Source organism: Populus trichocarpa, chromosome 6 (assembly GCF_000002775.5).
Source record: "Populus trichocarpa isolate Nisqually-1 chromosome 6, P.trichocarpa_v4.1, whole genome shotgun sequence".
Lineage (NCBI taxonomy): Eukaryota > Viridiplantae > Streptophyta > Magnoliopsida > Malpighiales > Salicaceae > Populus > Populus trichocarpa.
In genome coordinates this window covers 7,872,153-7,882,392 of record NC_037290.2, presented here as the reverse complement: position 1 = coordinate 7,882,392, position 10,240 = coordinate 7,872,153, and the positions used below count along the sequence as shown (strand labels likewise).

The 10,240-nt window shown below is 31.9% G+C and overlaps 1 protein-coding gene across 1 annotated transcript; it reads right to left on the bottom strand.

Annotated features, from left to right (window-relative positions):
• Window positions 1–4,999: 4,999 nt before the first annotated feature.
• Window positions 5,000–10,046, bottom strand: LOC7487329 (chlorophyll synthase, chloroplastic). The gene is made up of 15 exons (XM_002308191.4): window positions 9,713–10,046; window positions 9,563–9,607; window positions 9,351–9,436; window positions 8,904–8,991; window positions 8,601–8,686; window positions 8,416–8,502; window positions 8,268–8,333; window positions 8,107–8,190; window positions 7,873–7,934; window positions 7,254–7,329; window positions 7,105–7,167; window positions 6,905–6,986; window positions 6,473–6,549; window positions 5,757–5,804; window positions 5,000–5,307 (listed from the first exon to the last, which is right to left on the bottom strand). Exons 1-15 carry the CDS (start codon window positions 9,816–9,818, stop codon window positions 5,245–5,247), a joined length of 1,119 nt encoding a protein of 372 aa, XP_002308227.1. The 5' UTR covers window positions 9,819–10,046; the 3' UTR covers window positions 5,000–5,244.
• Window positions 10,047–10,240: the final 194 nt, after the last annotated feature.

Here is a 10,240-nt window from a genome sequence, read left to right as displayed (position 1 = left end):
TTTTGTGGTTTTTAATTTTATCTTTCAATCTATTTTTGTGGTGTTTTGTTTTTTCTAATTTGGTCCTCATTTTCTTATTTTTTTTCCTTTAAATAATTTTTTTTTCAATTTAACCCTCTTATAAAAAAAATGTGTTTTCCCTCTAATTTATTTATTTATTTATTTTCATCATCATGCTTTTAATTGCTAATTTTTATTTTATATTCTTTCGTGTAATTTCTTTTCTTGTTTTTATCCTTCAACGTTTAATTTGTTGAGGATTGAACTTCTCGATTTTTTTTCATATATGGTACTTCTGGTCTACTCACATGTGTCATGGTTTTAAAAAGTTATTTATCATATAGTTTTTAAACTTGGCTCGGGGGTCGACTTGGGGTAAGTCCCGGGTCACGAGTCCGTATCACAGGGCAGGTGGGTTGTCCCCACTATTATTAAACCCGACCCGGCGGGTCAACCTGGTGGATGGACCGGTCCGGGTTTAATAAAAGACCGGTTGTGGCAACAGCCCCGCCAAACCCGGGCGAACCCGGACGAGACTCGGTTTTTTTTTTTTTTTTCAAATGTAGGATTTGAAACCCATTAGTATATATACTCTATGTTCCCAAGAAAAAAATCATGTTTTTTCAATGTGGGATAAAAAACCTTTTAGTTTAAATATTTCAACTTAAAAAGATAACATAGTATCTTTTCAATGTGGGATTTGAAGCCCTTTCATATATATACTCTATGTTCCCATGAAAAAAATCATATTTTTTCAATGTGGGATAAAAAACCTTTTGGTTTAAATACTTCAACTTAAAAGGATAACATAGTATCTTTTCAATGTGGGATTTGAAGCCCTTTCATATATATACTCTATGTTCCCATGAAAAAAGTTATGTTTTTTCAATATGGGATAAAAAAAATTTTAAAATATTCTTTTAAACTTCATAACATGTATAATCTATATTTACATAGATTTTTTCTTATGAAATATTAAAACTTTAACTTTTTTTAATTTTTCCGGGTTAACCCGAGTTGACCCGGGTCGACCCATGAAACCCGGGACCCGCCCCCTTGGTCGGGTCAACCCCCGGGTCAGGTTTAATAACTATGATATACCAGATTAACCTAAGTCAACTCATTTTTTATTATTTTATAAAAATGTAAAGATTACATCATTTTGAAAAAAAAATAAAAATAAAAAGGTCAACAAGTTTGACTGGTTTTCCCTAAACTAATTGGGTTGTGGGTCAACCCGAGTTTTTTTATCGAATCATACTAGGTCTATTCTTCCTATTTTTGTTGACACACGATCAGCCCTAGGCCTCGGATCACCCAAGTCACGAGTCAAATCGTAGAGTTGGGTTTAAAAATAGTGATTTGATGAGTTATCATGATTTCATTACCTTGACCACGAGTTTCATAGGTTAACACGAGTTGGCTCGCCTTTTATTACTTAGATTACATGTTTATCATGCAACCTCAGGTTTACTCAAACCAGTTTTTTATCTTTTTTTATCCAATTACATACTTCCAGAGGTTTTTCTCTCAAGTTATCGTAATATTTTTTTTTAAAAAAAATATTTATTTATCATCATTATATTTTTTTTATCGTCTCATTAAAATAAAACTCACTTATTTAACCGGACAAATCTATAAGTCGAGTCATTTCATTTTCTTATTTTTTGAAATGTGCAGCCGGTGCCAAGATGTCACTTTTATACTAAAATAGTATGGACTCGTGGTGAGCAAAGCACGAGCCCATAGCTACTAGCTAGTAACTTTATAAACGAGGATGATTGATTTTTATTGTTTAGCGTAAGACTAGTTTGTATGCTCACAGTATGTTGCGGGGAGATCCAAATGTTTCTAAACATACAAAATATATATAGATCTTAGGAAATTTTTGGCATTATCATGAAACTAAAAAATACAATTATTTTAAAATGTTTTATTCATCAGATTTTTTTTTTATTAACACATCTCTTATTTATTTCAGTCAGCATGATATTTTTAGTTGGAATTATTATTTCTATTTGGATAAAAAAAATTATAATTGGTAAAGTAATTTAACAAACAATCTTAAAATAGTATTTTTATATATTTTATGTGATAGGAAGCTAAAAAAATCATAAATTAAATAAAATTATGTTCAACATTAATTTCACCATAAAAAAATAAGTTTTACCGGATTTTTATAAACAATTTATTACCAGTATTAATACTTTTAGAGAAGATACATAATAATTGAGAAAAGAATTATTAAAATTCAAATAAAAATTTATAATAGTATTTTGAGAATTATGTAAAAAAAAAAAAATGAATCTAGTATTTTTTTTTCTCAAGAGTGTAAAAAAAAAGGAAAAAAAGAGGAAAAAACAGTAGAGAGTCAGGCCAATGCTTGGCCATGCAGGTTTTCTGGGTTAGGCTCACGTGCCTAGCCCCCTTTTTTTTTCCACCCATTATTTTTTGAAATAAAAATGACACATTTAAGAAAAGTTTTGTGCTAGACAACGCTCGAACATGAGATCTCGAGGTTGTCTCCCATGACTAACTGATTGAGTGAGACTCGAATTTGTTCTATATATATATTAAATTACTTCACTGATTATATAAATAGTAAAGTAATAGAAGAAACCTTAGTTTTTTTAAGTGTTAGAGGTTTTTTTTGTTAAAATAATATTTTGTTAAAAAGAAAACATAACGACTTCTAACGCATCAAATACTTTGAGATGGATATTTATGTTGAGCATCCGGTGATTAAGAATATCATTATTTAGTTACTGTACAATAAAAGGGAAGAGTCGCTCCCATTTGAAATATGACAGGTGTTTTTTTTATATTATTATTAGTACTAATATATTGGCTCATCCGCGCTTCACAGCGGATCAATAATAATTTTTTTAAGTAAAATTTTTTTAAAAATAAATGGGTCTGACGGTCAATGCAGACCCAGGTCTTCCAGGTCTGGAGGGCAAGCCAGACCCAATAGTTTTGAAGTATTATATAAAAATATTTAAACTACCCTTAAAGTATCATAAATATAAATACTAATTAATTTTTTTTATTTTTTATATAAAAAACATTTAAACTACCATTGAAGTATTCTATATAAATTTGTTTTATAATGTTTTTCTATTTTTTATAAAAAAAACTCAAATTATCCTTAAAATATCATAGATAGAAATTATAATCAATTTTTTTTATAAATTGTTTTTATTTTTATAAAAACAATAAACTATCTTTGAAATAAAATTCTAATTATTTTTTTTTATTTTTTATAGGCTCTTGAGTCTGGCGGCTATACTAGACCCGGGAGTTTTGGGTCTAGCGGCCATTACATACCCAAGAGCATTTGGATTTGCGCTCATGACAGACCCAAGAGCATTGTGTCTGGCACCCATGTCTAATTAATTTTTTATATATATTTGTTATAAAAAAACATTTAATATACTTTGAAGTATCTTAAACTGAAATACTAATTATTATTTTTTTATTATTATTTATAAAAAAATTAAATTATCCTTAAATTATCATAAATAGAAATCCTTATTATTATTATTTTTTATTTTTTATAAAAAAATATTTAAACTACGAAGTGTCCTAAACATAAATGCTAATTAATTTTTTCTATAAATGTTTTTTATTTATTCTAAAAATATTAAAAAATCTAGATAATTTTAATACATGCAAATTAAAAAAAATTAAAAACAATATACCACTCATGCATTGCTGCAAAGAACTTTTTTGTATTTGTTTTTCAAAGATACGTGGAGGAAAGTCCGGGAACAAAATTAAAGAAAAAAAAATCATGAAAGACTAGTAAAAAGTTAACAATAAGTAATAAAATAATATTCTAAATATATTTCAAATAATTTAATTTTAATTTTAATTTTAATGAATTGAATTTTTTTTTAAAAGATCAAAGTCCTTTACAAATAGAACCTAGATGCCCAAGCTTAACCTGTAAAAAAAAAAAAAATCAGGCAAGCACGGGTTTGGTCTGTTTTTTTTTTTTTTCTCTTTAAAAGGGATGGATAACACCTTATCAGTCCATTTTTTTTTGTTGAAAAAAATACAAAGAAGATGATCATCACTTGCTAGTATGACCACCAGCCACATCAAGCGACAAATCCTTTTGATTCCAAAAAAACTTATTTTTAACTTTTTTTTCACTTGAAACACCTCTAAAATACTCTAGAGACCTCAATAATCCTATTTAATAACCTGAAATCAACCATTAATCTCCCTAAAAATTAAAATAAAATAAATCAATTTAAAAAACATTCTTGAGCCCTAATATATATTTTTTCCCAAGATGAAGGATTAAAAATATCATAATAGAACTTCTTTTTTTAAATAAAATCGAGTAACACCAGGAAAATCTTTTTTAGTTGCCGAATCATAGCTAAAATGTAAACAAAATAAAATTTTAGACTAAAATATAAAACCTTAAGAAACAAGGACCAAAATGAAAAAAAAAAACTTTGGGGAATAAAATAATTAAAAATGTGTCTTAGTGAAAAGAAAGAGGCTGGATATTTATTTTAGTTTCAAATTTGATCCCTAAATTTTCAATTATTTTGAATCAATAAAACTGAATTTTATCTTGCCAAATCATGCATTAACTGAACGTCATAATATTTTTTTATATCACAAAAACCCCACATCAAGCCAATTGAAATAAATCATTAAGTCTAATCCTAAATTAATTTATTATAAAATGATAAATTTTTTTAAAAATCCACTAAAAATAATAAAAAAAACAAAGCATTGTGCGTGTCACCATTACAATCCACAATGGATTGTGTTTTGCTTATAAATCTTATTTTCATTGGATATCAATCAGCTTTGGAGGATTTTATGGTCACCTTGTATTCTATGTTTTGTGTATGATGAAATTGGGCAAAATTTCGTTTCTTGTTGGCGTTGGATATTTTCCGACCAACTATCATCAAAAGCCTTGTGTTCAAATTCTAACTCTCAAAAGAAACCAAGTTGAGAAGAGACAAAAGGGTGAGGAAACAATAGATGAACAGTCCTATTCTTGTGCGAAGGAGCCATGCCTTGGATAATGACATGCTGGCTTTTTTTACAGGGCTAAGCAAAGGCCATCGATTATTTTACATACAGCGGATCATAAGGAAATCTATCGTGCTTGCTTGACATCATTTTGCAGCAAGAGCGAGCCTATTTGCTAGTTCACCTCCGCAGCTTTATCTTCACCCAGAGTCACCGCGGCGATTGTCTCATTTAAGAGAATTAGTGACTAGTTGCCAAAGCAGTCACCAACAGACCAAGCACAAGAAAAGGTTGAGCGCTGGCCTGAGATACAAATGCCAGAGCGTGAGAACTACGAAGCATTATAATTGCTAAATTTACGATGCTATGGAGGTTCCAATTATATGCAGGCTCCTCAAGCACAAGAAGCTAAACTACTCATGGATTTGTTTGATGCCATAAATACTTAACAGTTGTTTAAAAAATACTGAGTGTTATGTTCTTGTGTTCTCCTTGTTGAAAAAGACAACGAGTAATAAATACTCTTGTTATTTGTCACATAGATTTTCCTGTAAATTGTGATTTAATGCGGCCACTATATGATTCGAGGCCTGACATTATTTCTCAGTAAATTACAAGTAATACTAGTCCATCTTGTCCTATTTATGTTGTGCAAGACATTTACATTTAGGCAGTTCTCGAGTTAATTTCCACTTCACACCTGATGAAAATCTCAAAGAACAGAAGTTTCAAAGAAGATAAATTTGTGGTACCTGATATTTAACATCGTACTTCACAGGGTCCTTCAGGAAGTATTGAAACTGCAATGCATGAATTTTTGCAAGAGAATTAGCAGAGTTCATTCTCAGTACAAACTATCATTTCTTATTTCTTTTTGAGAAATGCCAGATATCATTCGGAGAAGGAAAAGGATATATTATTACTCATTGAAACGTAATGATGAATATGTTTAGGAGGATATTATCATATATGGTCACCTAAATAAAATGCAAGCGGAAAGATGAAACTTTTCAAGCAGTACTCCTAATGGGGTTTCACAACCTCTGTTGAAGGTATAAACCCCGCCACGCCAAAAAACAAAAAAAAAATCCTTGAACAAAGCTAAGATTGGCTCCAGAGAAGAACATAAACAACTAATTTAACTGCATTGGAAACAGGCTGGGGAAGGTCAGTGGGATGAGCAGATAACAGCCCACATCAAATAAAAGGCTAGTATGGCTATTTGAGAAGAAAGAAAAGCAATGACGTCATAGAAAATGAGATGGATATTGCAAGAATTATTCAAAATAAAGTAAAATGCAGCTTAAGGGAGAAATTCAACCGGGAAGAATAAAGGTAAATGTATGACAATTAGATGCCATTTGGGGTGTCGCTGAAACCACACCCTTAATCATGAGAAAGAAAGGTGTTAACCCAAAACAGTTTGTGTAAACTATAAGCTCATTATATTTCAAGAAGCATTCTTCACCTGGAAAACAATTTGTGGGATTATCAAACCGACTAGGGCTAAAGCATAGTAGGGTTTACCATCTGCTAGCAAATAACCTGCATTTATGAAAGTGGACTGAAATCAGATACGCCTTCACAAAGATAAATTTGAAATGCATAAAAATCAACTCTGTTTCCATCAAAACCACAGAATACAGAGATTCCTACGGTTTTCTAGATTCGTGATTCTGTTCTTTAAACAAAAACAACTCTTTAATGATCATTTTTTATTTCATGTGGATAAAAGAAGCGTGGAGACTTCACAGCTTTTATCCTGTTTAATCCATAGTGGTCAATCTCTTAAGTTTGAAGCAAAAATAGTTCCATTAATTATCAACAATTTTAAGTTTTAAAGTTAGATATCGCCAGTATCATAGGTAAATGGTATCTGAAAGTATAAGCAACAGCATACCAGCTATAGATAACTGAGTTATGTCAATAGCACCAACACAAATCCATTTTGCAGTTTCAGCACCAAAAGCTACCGGTAGTGACTGCTCAAATTGCATTACCAAATGAAAGGTTGCAAAATAGACAGCCAATGGTGAGTAACAATTCATTTGATGAAGCAAGAGCTTCACATCACAAGCATGTATGAGAGGCTGTATTAACCTGAAGCCCAAGTGCCCGATCTCCTTCAATGCTTTTAAAGTCGTTTACAATAGCAATACCAAGCTGAAGATATTGAACAAGGACTGTGAATTAGCAATGGTTAGATAGGAAATAACACTTCACATATCCTGGCACTTAGTCAAACATACCCCAGCTATGCTGTACAAGAGTGTCAGGACAATTATGTCAGGTGTAAGGGTCCCAAACAAAGCTTGACCAGCCCACCTATCAACAAGAGATTAAAGTCAAACCTTTCTTACTGTGTAGTTCATAAAACAGCCTTTTAGTTTCAATAACATAGAAAAAATTAAGTCAGGATTTTTCACGGGTGTCATTCAATATCAACTTCAAATTGGTGAGATGTATAGAGAGCCACAAAACCACAAGCACATATGTCCTCTTTAACACATTAACAAGCAACATGATAACATCCAATTTATCACTCTCCACAGGTGATTTATGATGAATAAAATTGGTAAAATCTCAAGAGAAAGGGTTGATTATAAATCATTTTCTATCGATTCAATTTGTAATAGCACAAACAAATCTTCTGGTCATAACTCATAGCCCACTGAATGTTTCCTGGCCTCATGTGCATCGTCTGGACAATTTGGACAACCACAGAATACTTTACACTTTTTTCTTCATGGGTTTCAGATGTAAACTGAATGAATGTGTAAATTGAAAGGTGATTTTCAACAACACAAGGCAGTATTTGAATATGTCCGCTTCAATTTTACAAAGAACAGTATAAGGAAGATTACACACCATGGCAAACTGATATAACTTGCTCCAAGGGCGAAATTCCCAATCCATCCATTTTGTTTTAGCTACAATGATATTTGGAACCAAGTCAGCGCTTAATCACATCTTGCATAACATAAATGTTTGATGGTTTGAGTTGATGACTGATGGATAGCATAATCTTCAATCATGGTTCACGTGAATCATGATTGAATGTGCTGCTATCCTTATCAATGATAGAACAAAATAAAAGTGTACCTTCAAAGGAGGAGCGGAGTATATGTATGACAGCAAGGATCCACCCAAAGCAAGGTAAAAAACTACCGGAAAGTCATGCCCTGCCTGTTAAATAATAAGGATTCAAAAACCAGTATAATACTACGCACAGAAAAGCAGTATCAAGCATTTATATTGCGTACCCACACATCCAATAAACCAGCCAAGCCAAGGCCTCCCAGAAGCAGCACCCAGAGTTGGGTAATAACCTACAGAGAGTTGCAAGAAAAGAATACACAAATGATTGTCCATTGCTTTTTTCGTAAAAGTATATTTTTTTATATTGCAGACCTCATTCTCAGAAATAGCCCCTGATGGAATTGGACGATAAGGCTCATTAATTGCATCGATCTCTCGGTCATAGTAATCATTAATCGTCTGTGAAAGTCAAATGTGAGAAAACCTAGCAAAATTGAGTTTGGATATTTAAATTCTGTGAAGCTCCAGAAGCCTATTCCACGTGCATGAAAGGGTACCTGTGTGTAGCCAGTAAGAAATGGGCCAGACATAAGCATGCAAACAATTGATTTAGCAACATCCTCCAAAGTCCAGTTAAAGTTTCCTGTTGAGTAAGAAAATTATATCAGATGCGAGTGGATGCATAATTTGGTATTGTCTCAAATATAAAATGAAAGGTGTAAATAAGCAGTTAACATTTAGAATCTACAGCTCGCCATCCACATACCCCGTAGAGGCATGATACAAAGGGTGAGACCCTTAGCACGTAATTTTAGAGATACCCATAAATCTAGAATGTGTGCTGCATTGAAAGGGAGTACCTGATGCAGCAGCTCCACAAACTACTCCCCAAACCAATGGAGGCCAAGTAACAGGTTTTGTAAGTTGAAGACGAATCTTCCATTTATTCTGCAGGATAAAATTACAAAATCAACTCATTCCATAATACCTTTTTCACTCTTCCCTCATGCAACATCATTCGAAGCTACAGATACAATTAGTCAATGGAAGAGAGCAAGAAATCCCAAAAGCTAGGCTTAAGCCCCAAAATCTTCCGAACAGAACTTATATTACAATCTTCCAATTGCAACAACTATACTCAACTATTTAAACAACACACTAAAACAATTTAAAAACACATAAAAAATTAATTTGAAGAAAAAAATCTCAACTATTTACAAAAACACTATACAACCGCAAAAACAAGTCCTTAGTATCCAATCTTGCAATAAATAATTTTTTTAAAAAAAAGAGCATCGAGTACTGACAGTTTCTTGAGCAGCTCCTTTAATTCCAAGAAGCTGGTTAAAGCTGGAACCACCAGCACCACCACTAACCGGCGCCTGAGGTTTCACTGCAATTTTTACATGCAAACTTAATAACAATTATTCAAATTCCTCTTTTAAAAGAGAAACACTATTCACTCGCTTAAATTAAATCACAAAATCTATAAAAAAAACACCAAAGAAAGAAAGAAAACCTTCATTTGTATCCGTATCTGCTGCTCTTATCGTAACTCTCCGCCCTGAAAAACACCATAAATTAGTTGAAAAATAAAAGGCCAGGCGGAAGTTGAATGGTCATTTTTAAAAATCTTTTGCTAAGTGACCAACTAGTAAAATTCCCTCACTTGTTAGAGGAAGAGAAAGCGGAGAGACGAGTGAGTGAGTTCGAACTCGTTTACTTTTAAAATTGGATAAATTCAAGGACAAAGCAGAGTTAAGCACGGAGGCCATTTTCCAGAAGATGACAAAAGCTGGCTAACTTTGAGAGAAGTGAAGTGGGTGCGATTAGTTTTTTGCTGATAAAGAGAATACTCTGATTCAAGGAAAGAAGAACAGGGAGGGAGTTTGGTTACAGTGTTGTTGGTTGTAGTTCAAGTGAGTCTGTCTGTGATGTGGTGATTTTTAATTCCTTGACTTCTGAGCTTGATCGGGACCCTATCTTGTTTCGACCAAAGAATCTCGGACAGTGTTTTGTGTGATGGTCGGCTTCTGATTTCGGAGTTTGTTTGAGAGTTTTGTATGATTTTTTTAAAAAATATTTTTTATTTAAAAATATATTAAAATAATATTTTTTTATTTTTAAAAATTTTATTTTTAATATTAATATATTAAAATAATCTATAAATATATAAAATAATTAAAGTGAGTCAAAA

Coding starts and splice junctions, on each gene's coding strand:
- LOC7487329 (XM_002308191.4), bottom strand. CDS start 9,818: ATGGCCTCCGTGCTTAACTCTGCTTTGTCCTTGAATTTATCCAATTTT. Junction 8,992..9,350: donor AAGGAGCTGCTCAAGAAACT/GTCAGTACTCGA, acceptor TTTATCCTGCAG/AATAAATGGAAGATTCGTCT. Junction 6,987..7,104: donor ATCGGGCACTTGGGCTTCAG/GTTAATACAGCC, acceptor CAATTTGAGCAG/TCACTACCGGTAGCTTTTGG.